Source organism: Lotus japonicus, chromosome 2, assembly GCF_012489685.1.
Source record: "Lotus japonicus ecotype B-129 chromosome 2, LjGifu_v1.2".
Classification (NCBI taxonomy): Eukaryota; Viridiplantae; Streptophyta; class Magnoliopsida; order Fabales; family Fabaceae; genus Lotus; species Lotus japonicus.
The window spans coordinates 23,009,025-23,033,709 of NC_080042.1; the positions used below are offsets into that span (position 1 = coordinate 23,009,025).

The 24,685-nt window shown below is 39.2% G+C and overlaps 2 protein-coding genes across 3 annotated transcripts; both read right to left on the reverse strand.

Moving 5' to 3' along the window:
* Nucleotides 1-13,261: 13,261 nt before the first annotated feature.
* LOC130736246 (uncharacterized) lies at nucleotides 13,262-14,452 on the reverse strand. Its single transcript, XM_057588087.1, has one exon. It carries the CDS (start codon nucleotides 14,450-14,452, stop codon nucleotides 13,262-13,264), a length of 1,191 nt encoding a protein of 396 aa, XP_057444070.1.
* A 5,477-nt stretch (nucleotides 14,453-19,929) lies between these two features.
* On the reverse strand, nucleotides 19,930-24,685 carry LOC130737805 (serine/threonine protein phosphatase 2A 57 kDa regulatory subunit B' theta isoform-like). Of its 2 annotated transcripts, XM_057589651.1 has the most exons (4): nucleotides 24,615-24,685; nucleotides 24,342-24,448; nucleotides 22,640-24,127; nucleotides 19,930-20,686 (listed from the first exon to the last, which is right to left on the reverse strand). In XM_057589651.1, the coding sequence occupies exons 3-4, from the start codon at nucleotides 23,840-23,842 to the stop codon at nucleotides 20,303-20,305; spliced, it is 1,587 nt and encodes a 528-aa protein (XP_057445634.1). In that variant the 5' UTR covers nucleotides 23,843-24,127; nucleotides 24,342-24,448; nucleotides 24,615-24,685; the 3' UTR covers nucleotides 19,930-20,302. The 2 variants fall into 2 exon arrangements, with proteins under 2 accessions (XP_057445634.1, XP_057445633.1); XM_057589650.1 differs by having other exon boundaries at nucleotides 24,342-24,662.

A 24,685-nucleotide genomic window follows, 5' to 3' on the forward strand; every position in this document is an offset into this window, starting at 1 on the left:
ACAATATCCACCACATCGCCACTTTATAACGCCTTGAAAGACGAGACAATCACGTGGGACAATCACCACCACATTGCCACTTCAAGTTCAAGCCCTAAATGTCAAGTTAGTCAACAACAATCCTCAACCTCAGTAATCACTCAAACAACAGTCTCAAATCCAACAATCAAATCGAGGTAACCACATGTTATTCATAACCTCAACAAACATAAATCAATTCAATGCATACCAACTCAGTTCAATGACAGAAACCAGTAAACAGCCGAAGCCTCTCAGAAAACGGAGACACACGTCTCAATAAGTTCACTCGGCCGAAGCCTCCAGAAAACATTTGGCACAAGCCTTAGAAACAGTCAACATAAGCAAGCATACAACATTGCAAGCATACCAACATTTCAATCAATTGCCAATCAAATTAAACATCTTCATCTCAAGCGCATGCAGTGCGAATAAATCATGCAAGACTCAAATGACGCTCTAAAACTGAGTTACCCTTACCTTCGTGAGTAGAAGTTGTGCATGGAAGTTGCGAACCTAAAACAAGGAAACACAATCATCAACACAAGCCCTACTAGAAGCAATCAATCTAATAACACTAATCGAAATCGGAAAGAAAGCTTTAAAGCTTCGGAGTTCCTATATAAGCACGAATTGACAACATAACTTCGTTCGCTAAAACGCGCATAACTCGAGCTACAGAACTCGGAATGACACGAAACCAACGCCAAAATTTCGACAATCGAAAGAGCTACGCTATAGCTCAGGTCATAGAGACCCAAAAATTATTTTTGGACACGGTACCCTAACAAACAGGTTTCTGCCACTTTAGAAAATAGGGTTTCCGAACTTTTTCTTCGATCTAAATCAATTCCTAGGTATTCTTAGGCGATATCTAGGCTAGGGAAACTTTCAGAAAAATTATCGGATCGAAAACTAGAACAGGGGTATTTTGGTCAAGATTTTTAGCTCGGAAACTCAAAATCAGAATTTCGAAAAATAAATTGGATGAGGTCGATACCAACGACGATTATGACGACTAATCCTACTGACGCTAAGCTCAGTCGAGAGTTTTTGACTCAAAAAGCGGAACCTCAGCATAAAATGGGTATTTTGAGCATAATTGAAGTTCTGCGGCGATTCGGCGAAATGTAATCCGCTAAACATGCTCTTGGGCATGCAGGGAATAAGTTTAGACAGAGAAATCAAGTTATTTGGACAGTTTTACAAAAAGCTCAAAACTTTGAGCACAGAAAGACATAGAGAAAAGCGACATAATTTACGATCAGAGGTAAGGAAAAGCATCAGTACCTCGAGGCCTACGCGTAGCAACGAACTGTGCGACAATCAGACAAGAATCGGTGAAAATCTTTTTCTCCTCCTTCCTCCTTGAAGCTCACGGCCGTGTGTGTATGTTGGTGGTGATGTTTTTGTTTTTGTTTTTTTTTTTCATTTTTCAAGCTATTTATAGAAAATGGATAACGCGGGAAAATGAATATTTCTTGATTCCGATTTTTCCTGCACATTCCTCCGTGAATTCTAAGATAGGTTCTGGCGACAGAATTCCAAAACTCAAAACAGGTTTCTCAGAATTAAAGCAAACGATCCAAAGTCGGTGTAAATCTATTTTACCCGAAAAACTACTTTTTGCAGTTAATGTCGGATGAGAAAACTTCTTTCTGAAGAAAGATTAGAAACATCGAAAGAAATGGGTGTACGCGTGTGGAATCTTCATTTGAAGCTCCGAATAGAAAAAGTCTTCATCAACAGTTTAGTTTAAGGTTCTTGAGCTAACAGGAACTCGGTTTCGACAAACTTCCGAGAATCGAAATCGATCGTTCGTACAGTCCAGGGTTTCTTGTCGAAACACTCGTCGTGGAAAGGAATAAGAGAAGTTCTTATATTCCTCAGAATATTTTTGAATATCGTTTCTACAGTGCTTTAAGAGCAAATTAGCCATTTACTAACGTTTTCTCCCTAAGGCGGAAGTGAATGAAACTCATGTTATAACCTATAACGACTATATAACTATTCTTAACCATTTCCTGAACTTTCTTCTTCATAACGCTGATCCAAACATTAAACACGAGTCAAGTTCCTCTCACGCTTACACATAATCCTATGCGTGAGTTGGAAATTAATTATTTATTTAATTCTAAAATCTTGGGTCTTACAATAGCTCAACTGAAACACCAATCATGGTATCTGGACAGTGGATGCTCGCGTCACATGACGGGAGAAAGGCGTATGTTCCAAGAGCTAAAACTTAAGCCTGGAGGCGAAGTTGGCTTTGGTGGCAACGAGAAGGGTAAAATTGTTGGTACTGGTACTATTTGTGCTGATAGTAGTCCATGCATTGATAATGTTTTATTGGTAGACGGCTTAACTCATAACTTATTGTCTATAAGTCAATTAGCTGACAAGGGTTATGATGTTATTTTCAATCAAAAGTCCTGTCGGGCTGTAAGTCAGATCGATGGCTCTGTTCTGTTTAACAGCAAGAGGAAGAACACCATTTATAAGATCAGATTATCTGAGTTGGAATCTCAGAATGTGAAGTGCCTTCTTTCTATTAATGAGGAGCAATGGGTATGACATAGACGGTTAGGGCATGCTAGTATGAGAAAGATTTCTCAGCTGAGTAAGCTCAACCTTGTCAAGGGCTTACCCACTCTGAAGTTCTCTTCAGATGCTCTTTGTGAAGCATGTCAGAAAGATAAATTCACAAAATTCCCTTTCAAGGAAAAGAATGTTGTCTCTACTTCAAGGCCGTTGGAACTTCTGCATATCAACCTGTTTGGACCAGTGAAAACTGAGTCTATAGGTGGCAAGAGATATGGGATGGTCATTGTTGACGACTATAGCCGTTGGACATGGGTAAAATTTCTATCCCGCAAGGATGAGTCTCATTCTGTGTTCTCTACCTTCATAGCCCAAGTGCAAAACGAGAAGGCTTGTAGGATTGTGCGTGTCAGAAGTGACCATGGTGGAGAGTTTGAGAATGACAAGTTTGAGAGTCTGTTTGATTCCTATGGAATTGCACATGATTTCTCTTGTCCCAGAACTCCTCAACAAAATGGGGTTGTTGAGAGGAAGAACATAACTCTTCAGGAGATGGCTAGAACCATGCTCCAAGAAACTGGCATGGCAAAGCACTTTTGGGCAGAGGCAGTAAACACAGCATGTTACATTCATAACAGAATCTATGTGAGACCAATTCTGAATAAGACTCCTTATGAATTGTGGAAGAAAATAAAACCCAACATTTCTTATTTTTATCCTTTTGGTTGTGTTTGTTATGTTCTTAACACTAAGGATAGATTGCATAAGTTTGATGCTAAGTCTTCTAAATGTCTATTACTTGGTTACTCTGATCGATCTAAAGGTTTCAGATTTTATAATACTGATGCTAAAACAATTGAAGAATCTATTCATGTTAGATTTGATGATAAGCTTGACTCTGATCAGTCAAAGCTAGTTGAGAAGTTTGCAGATTTAAGTATAAATGTTCCTGACAAAGGCAAAGCTCCAGAGGAAGATGAACCAGAAGAAGCTGGTCCCTCTGATTCACAATCTCAGAAGAAAAGCAGAATCACTGCAGCTCATCCTAAGGAATTGATTCTGGGTAAAAAAGATGAACCAGTCAGAACCAGATCAGCCTTCAGACCCTCTGAAGAGACCTTGCCCAGTCTGAAAGGATTGGTGTCCTTAATTGAACCCAAGTCAATTGATGAAGATCTTCAAGACAAGGACTGGATTCTGGCTATGGAAGAAGAACTGAATCAGTTTTCCAAGAATGATGTTTGGAGCCTAGTGAAGAAACCTCAAAGCGTTCATGTGATTAGAACCAAATGGGTGTTCAGAAACAAGCTGAATGAGAAAGGAGATGCAGTCAAAAACAAGGCAAGGCTAGTTGCTCAAGGTTACAGTCAGCAGGAAGGAATAGACTATACTGAAACATTTGCTTCAGTAGCAAGACTAGAAGCAATCAGACTGCTGATCTCTTTCTCAGTGAATCACAACATAATTCTTCATCAGATGGATGTTAAGAGTGCCTTCCTAAATGGTTACATCTCAGAGGAAGTCTATGTTCATCAACCCCCAGGTTTTGAAGATGAGAAGAACCCTGACCATGTTTTCAAATTGAAGAAATCTCTTTATGGTCTGAAGCAAGCTCCCAGAGCATGGTATGAGAGACTCAGCTCATTCCTTCTGGAAAATGAGTTTGTAAGGGGTAAAGTAGATATAACTCTCTTTTGCAAAACTTACAAAGATGATATCTTAATTGTGCAAATTTATGTTGATGATATTATATTTGGTTCTGCTAATCAATCGCTATGCAAAGAATTTTCTAAGATGATGCAGGCTGAATTTGAAATGAGTATGATGGGAGAACTCAAGTACTTCCTGGGTATACAAGTTGATCAAACACCAGAAGGAACGTACATCCATCAGAGCAAGTACACTAAAGAACTTCTGAAGAAGTTCAACATGACAGAATCTACAATTGCTAAGACTTCAATGCATCCTACATGCATCCTGGAGAAAGAAGATGCAAGTGGTAAACTTTGTGAGAAGCTCTATCGTGGTATGATAGGATCGCCTCTATACTTAACTGCATCTAGGCCAGATATTCTGTTTAAGGTTCATCTATGTGCTCGTTTCCAATCAGATCCGAGGGAAACCCACTTAACTGTTGTTAACAGGATCCTGAGATATCTGAAAGGCACCACTAGCCTTGGCTTGATGTATAAGAAAACATCAGAGTATAAGCTTTCAGGTTACTGTGATGTTGATTATGCTGGAGATAGAACAGAGAGAAAAAACACTTCTGGAAATTGTCAATTTCTGTGAAGCAACTTAGTCTCATGGGCAAGCAAGAGGCAATCAACCATTGCACTATCCACTGCAGAGGCAGAATATATTTCAGCAACAATTTGCAGCACTCAGATGCTCTGGATGAAACATCAGCTTGAGGATTATCAAATCCTTGAGAGCAACATCCCGATCTATTGTGATAACACTGCTGCAATCTCACTAAGTAAGAATCCTATCTTACACTCAAGGGAAAAATACATTGAGGTAAAGTATCATTTTATTAGAGATTATGTTCAGAAAGGCGTACTTCTTCTGAAGTTTGTTGATACTGACCATCAATGGGCAGATATCTTTACAAAGCCCTTAGCAGAGGATAGATTTAATTTCATTCTGAAAAATCTGAAATATGGACTTTTGTCCAGCATGAAGATGGATCAGAACCTCTGACTATGATGCTTCTTTATCAGAAGATGTCTAGTTCAGAAGGTAACTCTATCAGAGTTTAAGTACCCATTGGTGCTCACTCTGAAGCTGAGATAGTAAACGTGTGTCAGTAGCTATGATACATCGTTCCTTGTGCCCATGCTGACAGTCTGTCGCAATGAGTGTTGATGTGTTTCTCTCCATCGTGTGATATGTGTATTAACTGTTGTTATGATGTCTTTAATTTTTAACCGTTGATTTTACTTTGCTTTTTAATCAACAACAGTTATTTTCAAAAACCCACTATACACACACGTTCTCCATCACTTACTACTTTACTCTCTCTCTCTTCGGTTTGCAAAATCCCTTAATCCCCACGGTCTCTCTCTCTCTCTTCATTCATCCTCTTTCTTTCTACCCAAACCTTCAACCACTTCAAAGATGGTGAAATCTAACAGAGGTAAAACTGTCGACGGAAGGAGATTTCCAGTCATGGAAGTAGGTCAGATTACCGGCCAATCGAGCTCTGTAACACAACGAAATCAAGCAGAAGCTCAAGCTACAGGGCAAATGATTCCTCTCGTACAAAGGGGTTGTGCCGTTACGTGTGTCTATTCTCCTGATGAACTCCAGGTTCTTGCTGAATGGAGATTCGACCTTGACAACATTGCTGCAAATGGGTTTGATCTTTGTCCTGAAGTTAAAGCTTAAGGCTGGGAAGAATATTTCAACAGGCTTCGTGGTCCAGTCTACATCAAGTTGGTAAAGGAATTCTTGAAACATGCCGATTGTGATGAAAACCAAGTGGTTTCCTACATTGCTGGCAGAAGAATCATCATCACGGAGAAATCGATTGTTGATCTTCTGGGTGAGCACACTGGCACAGGCTACAGATTCCAACTGACGAAATCAAAGGTGAAACCCAAGACCAAAGAAGGAACCAACAAAGCTCTCTACACAAACTATAAGCCTGGCAAGAGTGACTACAAAGTAGTAGAACTTCATCCTAAGCTGAGGATTTGGCACAAGATTCTGCTTCATTGCATCAATCAGAGACCAAAGGGAAGCTCTCCAGACTACATCAATTTCTATCAGAAAGTGATGCTCTTCTTCATTCAGGATCGCAAGAAGATCTGCCTTCCCTTCTTCCTGTTTTCTTACCTCAAAGAATGCATCAGGAAGTCCAGAACAACTGCTTCTCTAAAGTCTGTTATCAGATACATTCCTTTTGGAAGATTGCTCTCATACCTCTTCATTGAAAGCAAGTTGATAGAAGATCTGACTAAGGCAGGCTGCACAGAGGATCTGACAACTGTTGTTGGTGATGTCTTCACCTCCACATCCATGAAGAAGATGGGATTGATCAAGACAAAGGTTGCACCTGATCATGAAGATACCTCTGATGAAGTCAGACAGAGAAGAGTCCCTCTGACCAATTACCCTCTGTGGTCCCAAGCTGATGATCCAGTTGCTATCTTGCACTATCTAGATGACTTGAGGCAACAAGGTTATGAAATAGATGTGGACGAGTTCTTCAGAACCCTGCCACCAGCTCCAGAGTTTGATTCTCCTCCCAAGAAGAAGAAGAAGAGAAAAATAATAATAGAGGAATCCTCTGAAGAGTCTGATCCCTCTGACGGTGTTGATCAGAAGAAGAAGAAGAATGACAAGCTTAAGAGGAAGCATGAGGAACCCACCAAGCCAGATGCTCCATCTGATGGTGATGATGATGATGCTCCTCCACTAAAGAAGTCAAAGAAGCAAGTAAGAATAGTGGAGAAGCCAACTCGTGTGGAACCAGCTGTTGACGTAACCAGAACTGAGGCTCCTGCCAGGGTTACTCGGTCTGCAGTGCGATCATCAAGTAAGTCTGCTGTTACATTTATTGATGATGATTTAAGCACATTTGATGCACTCCCAATCTCTGCACTCCTTAACCGCACTGCTACCCCACTCTCTCCCATTCAAGAGTCTCAACCAGCTGAACAAACAACCTCTCCACCCACTTCACCTAGATCTTCATTTTTTCAACCTTCTCATGAAGAAGCACCTCTTTGGAACATGCTTCAGACTCCAAGACCCTCTGAACCTACCTCACCTATAACCATTCAATACAACCCACAAGCCTCTGAACCCATTATTTCAGATCAATCACACCATGAACCCAAAACCTCTGATCACTCTGTCCTCAGAGCATCAGATCATCCTGTTCACAAAATTACTGATACAGAAAACACAACTCCTTGTCCCTCTGTATCTTTTCCCACAAATGTTGCTGACTCCTCACCCTCCAATAACTCTGAATCCATTCGCAAATTTGATCAAATTGCGAAAGAAAAAGAGTCTGCAATTCCTGAGTACTACCATACTGTTCCAAGCCCAAGGAGATATCCTGGACCTAGACCAGAACGTCTAGTTGATCCAGATCATCCCATTCAAGTAGTCCCTCTGAATGCAGCATCTCCTTCATCTCAACCCATCCAACCAGCACTTCCCTTACAACCAGAACTTGTTCAACCAGAACCTGTTCAACCAGAGAACTCAGTCTCTAACCATTCCTCGGTTAGATCTCCAAACCCTGAGGTTGAAACCTCTCAGCCTAACCTTGAGATCAACACTTCAAATGTCCAAACTCTAGATGTTGGTTCTCCTCAAGGTGTTTCTGAAGCCAATAGCAGTAACCACCCCACTTCTCCTGAAACCAATCTTTCCATTGTTCCCTACACATATCTCAAACCAAACTCCCTTCTTGAGTGCAACAGTGTGTTTAATTATGAAGCATCATTAATGATTCGCAATGTACAAGGTCACACTGACCTTCATGAGAATCCTGACTCTGTTGCTGAAGAATGGCATCATCTGTGTGATTGGATGATTGCTCAAGTTCCTATTATGATGAGTCATCTCACAGCTGAAAGGGATCAGGGGATTGAAGCTGCTAGGCAGCGTTTCAACAGAAGAGTGGCTATGCATGAACAACAACTAAGGGTAGAGTTACTTGAAAGAACAAGCAGAAGAAGCTGCACGCCTAGAAGCTGAACAAATTGAAAATGCAAAGTTAGAAGCTCTGAAAGAAGCTGAAAGGCTACAGGCTGAAGCTGAAGCTCTCAGAGGTCAAGTTCTTGCACCAGTGCCTTTCACAAGTGCTGCCTCACAATCCACTCAAGCTCCTCACTCTGCTCAGGATGTTCCATCTACTTCTACTCAGCCAAGTTCTTCCAGACTTGATATTTTGGAACAACGTCTCAACACTCATGAGACTCTCCTGTTCAATATGAATGAAGCACTTCAAGAGCTCCTGCGTCGCACTGCCAAACCTTAGTTTTAGGATCTATATCGTTTTCTTCTTTAATTGATAAACTTTTAGTTCTTTGTTTTCTTAACCTTAAGTTATTTGCTTCTATGTTTTATATCTATCTATTGCATAATGTGATTATTTATGGTGTGTTTCTTATTGCATTTATCATAACATATGTTTGAAAACTCTTTCTTTATATATATATAACCATTACATATTACATCATACATCTACGTTACTCTAGAATGGAGGATCCTTCCTCATTCTCCTACATTCTTGGCGCTGCTCCACTCTATATTTCTCCAGACGATCGAGCATGTACTCTATATTGCCGAGTCTTTTGCTCAGTTCATCCCTCTCCAGATGATCTTCCATCGTCTCCAGTTTCTTCTCCACTGCTTCTTTTTCTTCCAGCAGATTCAGCTCCAGCTGGCACAGCTCCTGAATCTCCTCCACGAAGCAGAGGAACTCCTTAAGATCTTTCTCCAACTTTGGACTAAGATCCTCTTCCAGCAGCGTTGTGATAAGCTCATGTATGGTTCTTGAACCATCTGGATGCCGAACATTCATGAACAAATCTTCTTCAAAGGCCTTCTTTCTGAGCTCTTCTAATGCAACCATGTATGATGCCATTTTCTTATATTTGGAATTGATCTTGTTGTGAAGCTTACTGTGTTCCTAATCGCTTTATATAAGCATCCTTTTCTCTTCGGAAGTTATTGCTACTGCAGTTTCTCGAGGATAAAGTATTGGTAACTGAAGCTTCTATTTACTCCTGTGGCCGGTGGTAAACGTTCTACACATGCATTAATTCTTTCTTTAATTCGCTAATCTCTTTTTCATCATTAATTAATTCTCCATCTTTTTGAACTTAGTCCTTCCTTAAGGGGGAGTATCTTGTACTTCAAGCTAAGTTTTTCGCACCCCAAGCTTTTTGCTTATGACAAAAAGGGGGAGTATAACCCAGTTTTTGATGTATATGCTGATTAGTGTGATTTTGTTTTTTGGAGAATTTAAGAGTTCCACTGTTATGACCATAGATATGTCACTGGGCAAATACAAGGAATACATTTCACTTCTTCTGAAGTGATTTTAGTTGACTTTGATACCCTACTCGTGACTCTGAATACTTATGCGCTCTGATTATTTCATTTCATCTATGTCATGCGTTTTCACTCTGAACTCTTATACTATTTAGCTCAGAATCTAGATATTACTAACATTTTCATTAAGTCTTAGATTCAGGGGGAGCTAAGCTCAGAATCAAGCTGTAACTTGGATTCAGAATGAGCAAAATAAACCATTCACATCAGGATAAGTCTAATTCTAATTCTCTAAACTCTGAGTGAATTCAGTTTATTGTTTAAGAATTGTTCATCAAAATACTTGGTTTTGTCATCATCAAAAAGGGGGAGATTGTAAGATCAAGTTTTGATCGAGTAGTACAACTCTATGTTTTGATTATTACAAGTTAACATTTTAGTATGAACAATTATGGTACTCTAACGTGTTTTATGAGTGTGCTCTTAACAGGCTCTGACCTTAACACAATCTCACACAAATCAGAAGCACTGTGCTTAAAGAGTGACCCTAGCAACGCTTTCGCAATCTCTATGTTCAATCTGAACAGTAGAAAAGCTTCAGAAGATCTGAAGTCAATCAAGCTCTGATATGGACTCAGCTCACTTGAAGTTTTGAAGATCCAGACGTTCTGACAGCCCAGACACTCTGAAGGTTCAGATGTTCTGATGGTGTAGAAGACTCTGAAGATCCAGAAGCTGAAAAGTGAAGACTCTGAAGTCCAGAAGCAAAATGGCTCTGAAGCCCAAGTACTTCTCCTCTAAGTTCAGAACCAGAAGATACAACGGTCAGAGGATCCATGCTTCCCTCTGACTCTGATCAACAAGCTTTACAAGTTCCAACACGAAGCATTCCTCTGATCAGAAGTCTACTAGGTTAAAGGTCAAGTCACTATCCAAAGTACAAAAGCAAATGTACTATCCTGACGACCTAACCTAACATTCTCAGCCACAGCAGAAGCTGGAAATTCCAGATCTGCCCTCCAACGGTAGCATTCCCATGCAATGTTCAAACCCTAATCCTTGGGGTATATATAGAGGCTGAAGATTGAAAGATGCGGTTGGAAGAATCTCATACGCGCAAGCTATACTCAAATCTTCTAAGCATTCTTTCTTCATTGAATTTATTGTGTTTACTACAAGCTTTTAAGAAGCAATTTCCTTGTAAACAATATTTCCTAAACAGTTGTTTAGTTTACCTTTAGGAGATCAAGGTTGATCGGATCCTAGAGAAGACTAAGAGAGTGAATCTTAGTGTGAGCTAAGTTAGTGTATTGTTAGTCACTTGTAGGTTTCAAGTGCAGTTATAACAATTCTCTGTTTAGTGGATTGCCTTCATTCTAAGAAGGAAGAAATCACCTTAACGGGTGGACTGGACCAGCTTGAGTGATTCATCAAGTGAACCAGGATAAAATCCTTGTGTGCTTTTCTAATCTCTTATCTTAAGAACCTTACTTGTGTCTCGAAAGATTTGCTAGAATCTTAAGGTGGAAGTTTTATTCTGAAAACGCTATTCAAACCCCCCCCCTTTCTACTGTTTTTCATACCTTCATGTCTTTGATGTACTTCTTTTGGTACATGAAAATTCCTGCTGCAGTATACTCGAATTGCATGCCCAGGAAGTAACTTAGCTTTCCTAAATCTGACATCTCAAATTCAGACTTCAGAATCTGCTTCAGCTCATCAAGTTCTTTAGGATCTGACCCATATATCAACAAATCATCTACATATAGACAGATGAGTAGCAAACCAGTGTCTCCATGACTCTTTCTGACATACACACCATACTCCACAGAGCACCTATGAAATTTGAGTTGAAGGTGGAAACCATCAATTCTCTTATTTCATGCTCATGGGGCCTGCTTCAAGCATATAAGGCTTTGCTGAGCTTGAAAACCATGTTCTCTTTTCCTTGTATCTCAAATCCAGGAGGCTGACTCACATAAACCTCTTCTTCCAAAGCATTCAAAAATGGAGATTTCACATCCAGCTGAAAAATAGGCCAGTTTCTCGCCCTAGCAATGGAAACCACTAGTCTTATGGTTTCTATCCTTGCCACCGGTGCGAAAACCTCAGAATAATCCATCCCAGGTTTCTGAAGAAAACCTCTAGCCACAAGCCTTGCCTTGTGCCTAGCAATAGAACCATCAGGATTCAATTTCTTTTTGAACACTCATTTAACCCCAATTTTATGCTTATTTGGAGGTAAATGGACTAGAGACCAAGTCTGATTTTTCTCAATTGCTTTCAACTCATCAATCATAGCAGCCTACCAAACTGGTTTCGCAAGAGCTTCATCCACACCCAATGGCTCAGCGTCCTCCATCAAGGCAATGTGAATCAGATCGCCTTCATCATTAATTGCATGGTTAGGAGCTGTCTGATACTCACTATATCTTTCAGGCCTATTCCTCTGCCTTTGAGGTCTTGGAACATGGTCTGCAGAACCATCTAAATCAGCCTGATCATCATGTGGTAAAGCCTCATAATTAGTTTGGTGGACAACTGATAAAGGTTCACAATTACTATCCTCACCCAGAACATCAAGTCCAAATCTTCTAAGACTGCTTCTGTTCTCCTTCCAGTCCCAGTGCTCTTTCTCAAGTACCTTGACATCTCTGTTGAAGGTCATCTACTTTCTTGCTGGATCATACAGCTTGTACGCACCAGTTGGATGATATCCAACTAAGATCATTGCTTCACTCTTGTCTGGTAGCTTGCTTCTCCTTTGATCTGGAACGTGCTTATAACAAAGTGAGCCAAAAATCCTCAAATGACTAACCTTGGGTTTACTTCCGGTCCAAATTTCCTCAGGAACTTGTTCTGGAAGCCTCTTTGTTGGACATTTGTTCAGAATATAAGCAGCCACTGCTACTGCTTCTCCCAAAAAACTTTGAGGCAGAAATTTCTCCTTCAGCATGCTCCTTGTCATGTTGAGGATAGTTCTGTTTCTTCTCTCTGGTAGACCATTGTGTTGTGGGGTATAAGGGGTTGTCACTTCATGTTGCACACCACTCTTCAAACAAAAATCAGCGAACTCCTTGGAAGTGTACTCTCCTCCTCCATCAGTTCTGAGGGTTTTGAGAAGCTTCCCACTCTGCCTTTCCACTGCAGCTTTAAAGTTCACAAATGTTGAGAATGCTCCACTCTTCTGCTTGATAAGATATACCCACAACATCCTGCTGTACTCATCAACAAAACTCATGAAATACTTGTTTCCTCCTAATGAAGGAACCTCAAATGGCCCACACAGATCAGAATGCACAACTTCTAGAATGTCTTTAGCTCTCATTCCTAGTTGTGACTGAAAAGAATTTCTTCCTAGCCATACAAACCTCACAAACTTTCTCAGGTAATGCGGTAACAGGCAAACGGGACACCATGCATTTGACACCTAACTGATGCAAACTTTTAAAGTTTAAGTGACCATACCTGGAGTGTCAAGTCCAGCATTCTTCTTCAGGTTCTTGTGCAGCAAAACATTTGATTTCAGCAGTTTTCATATTGACCTGAAAGGTTTTGTTCTTTGTGAGATTTGCATTCAGAACTAGTCTTTCCTCAGGATCATACAGATGAAGCTTCCTATTTTTCGTGTCAAAGTTGTAACCTTTCTCCACTAGCTGACCAATACTCATCAAATTGCACTTTAACTCTGAACATAGAAAACATCTTTGATAACTGCAGTCTTACCATTCTTCCTTGGAATGACTACATCTCCTTTCCCTTTTATCTGAAGTGTCTTGTTATCAGCAAATTTTACTCTGCCAGTCCTCGTCTTGTCCAGATCTACCAACCATTCATTGTGGCTGGTCATGTGATTGGAACAGCCTGAGTCTAGGTACCATATCTCATCAGTTTCAGCACTCACTGTTGAATTCATTGTTGTGACCATTAGCATTATAGGATCTTCATCAGAATCTTCACTTGTTGCATAAGCTTCCTTGTCTGCATTCTTCTGCTGTTTTGGTTTACCATTGCGACACTCATAGGAGTAGTGTCCCATCTTGTGACACTTGTAGCATTCAACATTCTTCTTATCAGTCTTCCTCTGATTGCCACCATTCTTTGCAGATTCACCTCTCCTTTTGGACGATTCTGGCTTGTCAGAATTATCTTGAGACCACTTTGACTTGTTGCCGGACTTTCCTTTGCCTGTCCACTTCTTCTTTTTGTCATCATGATTGTCCAGAACAACCTTCAAAGCTTGTTTTGCAACTTTCACAGAATTACGATCAGCAAGGCGCATCTCATGTGCTTCCAATGAACTCTGTAACTCTTCTATCTTCATGTTGTCCACATCTTTAGATTCCTCAATTGCCACTACGATGTAGTAAAATTTGGGAGCCAAGGACCTCATGATTTTCTCTATCACCATCACATCAGTGATCTTTTCTCCACAACCCTTCATTAAATTGACAGTGGCTAGGATCTTGGTGAAGTATTCACCAACCTTTTCATTCTCCTCCATCTGAAGACCTTCATACTGTCTTCGAAGAGTTTGCAACTTTACCTTCTTTACCTTGTCACTACCACTATGAACTTTCTGTATAATGTCCAACATCTCCTTTGCTGAAGATGCATTTGCTATTTTCTCAAAATGCGTATCATCCACGCATTGATGAATGAGAAACATCGCCTTACAATCCTTCTTCTTCATATCGTTATGAAGAGTCTTCTGTTCTTCAGTCATGTCTTGGGTCAGTGATTGAAACTCATTCTCTATAACATCAAGAACATCTTGAAACCTAAATAGAACTTTCATCTGAGAATTCCATCGATCCCAAATCTTATCAGTTAGAATTGGGAGATTTACTCCCGGCAGATTGTTACTTGCCATCGTGAAGGTTTCGGTTTCTTGATCAAAATCGAGATTCACAGCGTGTAGGGAAGGAACCTCTGAAACTCGCAGCTTCCACTAATTTCATAATCGCAGAATTACAATTCTGATGAAGGACGAGACTCGCAGAATCGCACTTCAACAAAACCGAGCCAAACAGATTCGAAACACACAGTTTCACAGCAACCCTAAACCACCAAACTTACCACAGGCCTCGAAACTCGCAGCTTCGATCAAGGTTGTTTTTGGCTCCGTTTAAACAAGATTGAAACACGCAGCTTCAATCTTCACGACCCGCAGGTCTAAGAATCGGAACGTGCTCTAGATACCAAGTTGTTGGAGAAAATAGAGAATAACGTGAAAGAGTAGAGAGAGATTGAGAGAAAATATATTATTGACTTAATTAAAACTGAAAGCAATACATGTCTTATATAAAAGACCTAACTTACTAGAAGATAACTAAAAGATTACTGCTTATCATAATAACCAAATCAGTTATTATCTTTTATTCTAGCCTCTACCTAATAGCACTATATCACTATCTATTAGCTAGATTAAATATTTGAATTAATATCCACAATATGGTGGTCCATGAGGAAATGGGTGCATTATATTATAAAATTAACAGTAAAGATTTTAGAACATTGATATATCAATAAAAAATGAATTCATAAGATTATAACAATAGTTACAGAGTTTTCCGATGTATCGAAAAATAACAATAGTTACATAGTAATTTACGAAAATAACATTTCTCCCTCCCCATGCTTTCCTCCTTGCCGAAACACACATCTCCCTTGTCGTCCATTCCTCAACCACCAATGCACCACACCTCATTTGTCTTCGTTGTCAAGGCTCCAAGTCTCCTTAGTCGAGAAGGAAGCAAGAGAGGAGGTGGGTTGGCGGTGAAAGAGGTGTCCATCATCATTAACCTCAATTGTCGTGCCGCTCAAGAGAGGAGGTGAGTTAGTTATGCAGTGAAGTAGACAACTTATTTCTTAAAAAGTCAACTCATTTTTTAGAAAGTGGAACAAATATATTGACTTTTTTAAAAAATAAATAATCACATTATGTTTATTGAAGAGTGTGTCAGTAGTACTCAAAATTCTTAGACTATCTCCAATGGTTTCAACATTCAACACCCTCAACACTCCACTTTTTCTCTTCCCAACACTCCACATCACCTTCCCTCTCCAGTTCAACACTTCATTCAACTTTTACCCACTCCAATGGTTTTTCATTCAACACCCTACCCCCTACCCCACCACTTTTATTTCAAATTTTGATTTAATTTTATATTTTTCTTTTTATGATTTCATAAAATTAAAATTTTCGATAACTTCAAATGGAAGAAAAGAAACTAAGCACACAATAATACATTTTATTTGCTTAACTTAAAATGCAAGACAACAAACTAAACACACAACACACAAATAACGTAATTAGTACGATACAAAGCATATTTAATCATGATACATTCCAAACTTTGCCCAGATGTGCTTCACTAGATCTGCTTGCAGTTGGTGATGGACATTTGGATCACGGAACTCGGATCTAGCACGCACATGATCCGCAAAAGCGGGTAACACCTCGGTCGAGTATGGTTGCGGTGTACTAGATCCACTTCCCTCAGCTTGCTCAAAATCGGTCCAGCGTTGAGCATATGAATCTCGTTCATCCTCAACAATCATATTATGTAATATGATGCATGACCTCATGATGATACCCAAATCAGTTATGTCCCAGAAGCGAGCTGGTTCACAGATGATTTTAAAGCGAGCTTGAAGCACTCCAAATGCACGTTCGATGTCCTTCCGACATCCCTCCTGATGTTTTGCAAAGCACTTATCGGGTTCAGTTTGAGGAAGTCTAATAGATTTGACGAAAGTTGGATAAGAAGGGTAGATACCATCAGCTAGATAGTATGCCATATTATAGGGACGTTGGTTCACGATGAAATTCACACTTGGAGCGTTTCCCTGTTCCAATTCATCAAACAGTGGTGACCGGTCTAGAACGTTTATATCGTTCAACGTTCCCGGACATCCAAAAAAGGCATGCCAGATCCAAAGATCAGGAGATGCAACTGCTTCAAGAATAACTGTGGTGGTTCCCTTATCTCCTCTAGCAAATTGACCTTCCCATGCTTTAGGACAATTTTTCCACTCCCAGTGCATGCAGTCAATACTCCCGATCATGCCTGGGAACCCTCGCATTTCACTAACCTGTAGTATTCTTTGCAGGTCTTCTTGGGTTGGTGCTCTCAGGTACTCTTGCTCATACAATCGTATGATTCCTTTACAGAATCTACGTAAACACTCCAATGCTGTAGTCTCTCCTATTTTGATGTACTCATTGACTGCATCTGCTGACACACCATATGCTAACATTCGCATTGTTGTGGTGCATTTTGCTAAGGGCGATATACCTTCTTTCTTCGCTGCACCAACTCGCTGGGTGAAGTAGTTATCACTACTTGAAAGGTCCGCAACGATTCGAAGGAAAACATGTTTTCGCATTCGGTACCGGCGACGGAATATCCCATCGTCGTATGTAGGCTCATTGGCTAAGTAGTCGGCAATTAGCCTTTGGTTTGCCCCTGCATGATCTCTACTGAGATGTTTTCTACCACGAGGTGCGCTATCCTCCAATATTAGATTTCGACGCTCCCTAAAGTGGTTGAGTATATAAGTGTCTTCTCTCTTACTTTTTTCAAGGTAAGCTTCGAGATCAAACTCTGGTGGATCCATTTTTTGTGAAATTTGAAGTAGATGGGAAGAGATGCATTCAATGGTGGCTCTATGAGTCCATATATATAGATAAATTGAATGGTGGACATTGACGGATTCGAAATAATATGAACTATAGTTAATTATCGGATAAGGACTAGATTCGAATTGAGTAATGCATATTCAAACTCGGTAACCCATACATTAAAGCCACTGACAACACTGACAAATTATTAAAGTAAACAGTACAGACTTGACAAAACACTGACAAATTTAAAGCAAACACTACAGACTTGACACCACTTGAAAATTAATAAAGCAAACACTACAGACTTGACACCACTTGAAAATTAATAAAGCAAACACTACAAACAATTAATTTCCAAAGAGCTCTTGGGACAACCGCTTCAACAGCTCTTTCTTGTGGTCACTGAGATGCTCCTCTTCACTTAACTTTAGAAATAATTCCATTTTCTTAGCTTCAGTCTCCTCTTTCCTCAATTTATTAGTCTCTTGTTGCATCGCCGCCATCTGCTTCAATTGTTCAACCTCTATCTCCTTGACTTGTTTGTATTCAGCCCAATCTTTCTCCATCGCCTCCAAGGCAGCTGTTGTGCTCTTCTTTTTACCCTTTTTTTTAGCTGCATCCCTACCCATTGGACGGGGAATCGATCCTATAGAGTTTGAGCCACATGCATCACTCTCGCGAGATCTCTTAGATCCACTACTTCCTGAGCCAACACTTCCTCCTGCTTGACTATAGTAATGTGGTTGATCACGGAGAGCCTGTCATTCTGCCATCAAATTAAATTGACCCTTCTTCCCATCTGCGTATAATTCTTGCGCTTGGGTCAAAATATCATTCTCCGACTAACCGCTTCGTTGCATACGCTTAGCGCCTTCATAAGCGCAAATCCATTTATTTATTTGCTTGCTCATATAATTATAACGGTTTCGGCATGCATTTCCATCTCGTGGAGGATCGAATGAGCAACGTTGATTACAATACTCAGCAATTTGACCCCAAAATGTTTCTCCTTTTTGGTTTCTCCCGACAACACTGTTTGTTTCATATTTAAGCCACCCACTAATTAACACCTTATTTTGATCAGTGTTCCATGCTGGTAAGTGACTTCTCCTGCTCGTAGGAGTTGAATCCTCTTCATTTGGAGTGGCTTCATTACCAGCTGTCATGCCAGCAAGAGTCATTTGTGTTGAAAATTCGGGAAATTCAGGTGCACCATCATTAGACGGCGGTGTTGGAGATGGATATCTGAACATAGATCCATGATGGGGATGAGGACGTTGGTTGAGAAATTGATTTGGATCTTGAAAATTGTTGTGATTTTGGTTGAGAAATTGATTTGGATCTTGATAATTGTTGTGATTTTGGTAGTTGGATTGATTTGGATCTTGATAATTGTTGGAATTTTGGTAGTTGGAAATTTGATTTGGATGTTGATAAATGTTGGAATTTTGGTAGTTGGGAAACTGATTTGGATGTTGATAATTGTTGGGAATTTGGTTGTTGGGAAACTGATTTGGATGTTGATAATTGTTGGGAATTTGGTTAGAAGAATTCTGGGTGTTGAAATGGTACTTGTTGGGATCCATTTCAAAGCAAAGGGGATAGTAGAAAGATAATAAGATGAATAAGATGATGGAAAACTTGGTTTTTTTTCTGTGCCCAAATCAAACGAACCAAGTCTCTATTTATAGAGAAAAAAAAATCATGAATTTTGGTAAATTTTTTAAAATTTTTAAAATTTTTTTTGAATGAAATAATTGAGTTGGAAAGATTAGGATAAAAGAAAATCGCCCGGACCAATCAACGCCTGACACGTGTCCCAACTGCAGCCATCTCTCTCTCCTCTGACGCGTGGCACGCACGCGCCTGTCGGTGCCCAACCGACGCGTGCCACGCGTCCCACCACCGGACGCCCTGGGACCCATAGCCTGCCAATTCTGCTGCTAATGCGCCTTGTCGACGCGTGTGTGGCACGCGCCTGGCATTCACCAACCAGGTCGTGCCACATGTCACCGAGGTCAGGTTTAACAAGTGTTGAATTTTTTCAACACCTCTCTCCCCCTTTCAACTTTCAACATACCCATTAAACACCATTACATACCCATTTCAACATTCAACATACCCATTTAAACACCATTGCTGATAGTCTTAGAATCTTCAAACCCTAATCTAAAGTCATCATGCCTTAAACAAAGAAACTAATAACCTCTCAAGTTTCCTATGCTATCTTTGTTGTAGACTCTAAACCTATGCTATCTTTGTTGTAGACTCTTTTGCTCTAGACCTTGTCCTAGGTCTTCCCAAAGCTCTCCTAAACTCCGAAGTCATTCTTGGTCAAACATGTATGTATCATACATGGGCGTAAACAAGGGAGAAGAAAGATAGCAAGCGTTACAAAGTACAAAAAAATTAAGGGTTTGGGAGGGGAAGATCCATGGTTCGAATCCTGGAAGTGAAATTTGAAGGGATTTTCTAACTTACTAACAACTAACCACTAACATTTGCCTATAAAAAAAATACAAAAAATTCAGAAGTTAAGAATCCGATTAAGGATGTCAATTATTATTGATTCAATAATGCAGTAGTTATGCTAAATTCTAAAACTAACAAATCTTTACTCATATAGCTAAAATTGTTCTATTTTCACAATAAAGTATACATTCTTGCAGTGAATGTGTGAAAGGGATTCATAGAATTCATTTTCTCAGTAATAATGCATGTACTAAATAATTTGCTAACAAAATATATAAAACAAAGACAGAACATTGACCACAATTCATTACAAGATAAGCTCCAATAACCCAATTTCCTTAAACAAGCAACTCACCTACACAAGAAAACCAAGATTAACACTAACTATCAGCAAAAAATGCAGCATGCTTTCATCAAATTAACTGCGGTTTGAGACATCCATTTTTGTCCATGCAATTCAATATATACATTCCATGCCTGTAAAACCAAGTTGGAGATATTCTGTACCCCCATATTTGGCTTCTAGAGTTTATCAAGTGGCAAAGGGAAGCAGCAAAAAGCAACCATGATAACTCCTTGTATTCTCATGCTTTTAGACCTTGAAATGCCAAACATTAAGGATCATTCCAACTGAGCTCTACTTTGCTTACCAGAAGCTCCATGGGAGGCTGTTCTGGGAGAAACCAGAACTGGTTCATTTGTTGCAGCTTTCATGCCTCCCATTTCTTCCAAGCGCTTCCATCTGGCTTCGCGCATTGACTTTAAATCCTTCTCTTGAGCTTCATCTTCCTGAAATTTCACCTTGCACTTTTCGTAGAATTCAGGATCAGTGTCAGAGAAGATCTTGCACACATTTATTGTCAAGCTCCGGACAGCCTGGTTCCAATGGTCTCGTGCATTTCGCTCCAAAGCAGGTAAGACAATGGGAAGTATAATTTTATGGTTCTGCTTAATCAAGTTCTCAATATGATCATTATTCCATAAAAACAAAGCTCTCTCTGCTACCTGCAAATTAAGAATCAATCGAATTATTTGAAATAGCAAATGAAAGAAGAGGCCAATTCTACAAAAATAAAGTGGGAACAATTTTGCCTACTGTTTTAGGAAGACATTTACAGTGCACTAATGTGATTACTTACCACTTTACTTTTGTCTAAACCACTTTGGTTTCTTTCATTATTGACAGAAAAAATCCACAGAAAGTCATGGAGTAAGGTATACTAGCAAGGACTAAAACCTTGAAGAACCAAACCAAGTGTCAACTGTCAACTATTATGCCTAGATGAGAGTTACTGAATTAGTAAACATAAGAGCAGTAACTTCCGAACGCACAAAATTATTATCTAAATCTTTACAGGGCATAATAGTTGACACTTGGTTCTTCAATTCTTCTTTTCTTTTCACTGAACACCTTAAAAAAAGGCAGACATAAGCAACCAGTTTTGATTGACTTTTTTTTAGAGACCATAACAAACTCCCTAAAATATGGACCTCTGTGTTATGGACCAGATTCAGTAACACAGTTCAGGTAGAAGGATCTGTATTATTTACTATGATTCTGGTGGAAGTATAGCAGATTTTACAAAAGAAGCTAAGAACAGATACAAGAAGTTCATCGCCAGGATTGTTTTACAATATGATAGCAAAGAGTACATCAGAAATGGCAGGAAGAAGTACTGAAACAAGAAGGATGCACCAAGCACAGGGGTTATATTTCCAATAAATGCATTGAATGAGGTTTTGAAAGTAATCATACTCTTATTTTTTTTCTTTGTTGTCTATGGTATAAATTTTACCAAACTTTTCATTATTTTCAAATGGTTATTACAGCTTCTATGAATAACCAACATGATCAACCACAGTGGACAGGTACTAAGTCAATGATAAAAACAAGTAACACAATTCTGGCCATCATATCCGTCGACGTGCACCAAGTCAACTACATGACATTTAGGAAATTTGAATATATTTAAAAACACAAAAGATAGAGAATAATCTCTTTCTCAATGATTATCCTTACATGGAGAAATATGTGAAAGATTTTCAGGAGTTAAGCCCACACAAGAATACAAAACAAATAGACTCGACAGTGAAAGATTATCCAAATAACAGGCCACAAATCTCTTACCAAAATCTATACTCAAGCATTCTGAAAATCTACCAGAAAAACAAAACGGAAGTCTATAAGACAAGGCCATAAAATACTGCAAACAGCATAACATAAGAATATCATGCTTACCAGTATCCTCCATCAGTTTTCAAAAGTGGAATTCAAAAAATATTTATGTCAACTGTCAAATGTCACCATTGTGAATTAAATGCGGGAGCATGAATAAACATAATTTTAAAAAAACTGTGAAAATATATTAGCTACTGCTCCTATCATAATAATAAGATCAAAATATGATAGAAACCAACCAAATCTGATATTATTAAATGGTAAAACCCTAATTCCCAAATAGGAATTGGGGGAAAGATACAAGGAAAGGGATCCCAAACACCCTCCCAAGAACCAGAGAGACCCAACGCTCTCTAAACCCTAATTCCAAAGTGAAAACAAAGATACCCAATAGTCTCTCAAACTCACTTATTTATACTCACTCTCTAATTATGCTAAACCTAATAAAATATAAAACCTAATGCTGACTGGATAAAAAATACTAATAATCAAATCTAATACTAACTAGCTAACCCCGTGTACCTATCAATATATCTTCAGAAATATTATAGTTTATCTACTGAGGCCTGTTTCAAGTCTAAGCTCTACACACACAAAAAAAACAGGACATTATATGAATGTGGAAAGTGACTTTCTTCCTCAAACTTTTGCCACCAAAAGTTAAAAATAAGGCACCAACAAAGAAACTTTCTATATCTTTATTTTTTAGGGGTTGAGAAATTATCACAGAAAACAAAAGAGAAGGTGGAAGCTGATAGAAATTAGAAAAATTACCATACCTGGAAATGTGAACTGCTCAAGCAACGACTTATTTGACAGAACAACTGTACCATACATCGTTGGAACTCTGCAGGTTGAGTTGCTTCCAAGACTTCCTCCAGCTCCCCTAAGAACATGACCTCCTTTGAACTATTTGTAATGGGCCAGTATTTTAATAATCCCCTTAAGACAGTATCAGCAAGTTTGCAGTCTTTTTCCACAAACTGTTGGATGCAGTAAGATAACTGCTGGTGGTACATTGGTATGCATTTTGGTTTGTGAAGAGGAATAAGAGCTCGGACAAGAAACAGTTTGTGCTCTTCTTTCAGTGGCAAAGCGAATCCATTAATTATACTCCCCAAAATTTCCAAGAGCTCTGCAATCCCATTGTGTTTCTCAGTTTCAAAAATGAAACGGTAGAATATATTGTTGATTGCTTTTCTGATGAATGGTCGATGCACCATGAATTTTCCGTATATACGATGAAGAACTGTCTTCAAGTAATCACGCTCCCGGGGATCCTCTGAATCAAAAAGATCTAACAGTCTAAGAACAAATGAATGATCAATATACCTTTTTGCTAACTTTGCATCAGTCTCGGGTGATGTGACAAACCTAAGAAGAAGGTCATATACAACTTGCAAGGAAGGCCATGCTGGGTCCATTGAAGGCTCTTCCTCATCCAAGTCAAAGGCTTCTAGAATTTTGTTCTCGCGAGGTGGAGAAGACCATGTCCGGAACAAATTCAAAGACACCATTTTGATGAGTTCTTGCATCATTAGTTCTGTAAACTTGCCATTAGCTGAAGAAACATAATCCACAAGTTCGAGTAGTGTTTTTCGCTTATTCTCCTTTTCCTTGATGTTCTTTGTAGGGTCAGTGTAGTCAAATACGACACAGCACATTTGCAGCTTCTTTATAAACAAATTATGTTTCTCTGAATTCGGAACATCTCGAAAACTTGGCAAGGCTTCATAGGAGGAAACTGACAAACTCCCATTCAGATTCAGTTTTGAATTCACAGCTTGGGCAAGATTGTTACCATGATTCAGTCCAAGGCTCAAATTAGGATCAGCAGTTGAATTTCCATAACCGTAGCCTGCTAAGTCGCTGCTTCTTGCACTTGTTGAAGCAGTAGAAGACGTTGATGCTCCCCCTCCTTCATGATTTTCCACTGATTTGGATGGCTTCCGAGGCAGCTTGTTTAATATATTCTTGATCATAACTCAAATTGGTTCAGTAAAAGATTTTTGACAAGCACTTCAAAACAAACTCCTTAATGAAACTCCTTCAAATCAAACAAAGCAGCAACCTCAAACAGCACGATAGCTAGCCGCACAAGTGCACTAACTGAATCCCAGACAGAAGTAACATCCAATGAAACAATAACCTCTCTTCAACTTGACTTCATTCTCAGCCATCATGAGACACTCTAGTTGAGGAAAGCTAGAGGACTTAGTGGGAAAAAACCCTTATCAGCATCCATGGTGCTTCTTAATATGTTAAATCTGAAACAAAATACATCTAGGCTCAAAATTAAACCAAATCCCTTAAAAAACAAATCCATCAAAAAACCCCTCTGAGCAAAATAAAAAATACCCATCACACTCAAACTAAGAAACAAATAGATAAAAAAGAAAATTGCAAATTCTGTTGTTGATTGAAACTTTGACTTATTTATTCAACTACATACAGTAAGTTAAAGGATAAACGAACTGTTACCTGTCCCTCCTTGCCCTTTGCTTCTTTATCAGAATGAATTTTGACACGAAATATCAGACAAAATCAGGATCTGGGTCTGATCCACAAAACCCCAGATGAAATCTTCCCTGAAAAGTGTTGAGGAACAATGAAACACGATTACAGGACAACAACCTTAACAATCGAATATCCGAAACAAAATGGGTGCAGAGGTAAGGAGAAAAGCAAAGATTTTTCTTTTTTGTTTTTTGAAGTTGCAAAGCAGAAGAAATTTCAATGGTCTCTACTCAGTACCTTTGAACGCGGAGAGAGAAAGAGAGAGAGAATAAAGTGATAAAAAGCAATATATCTACCTGAAGTTATAG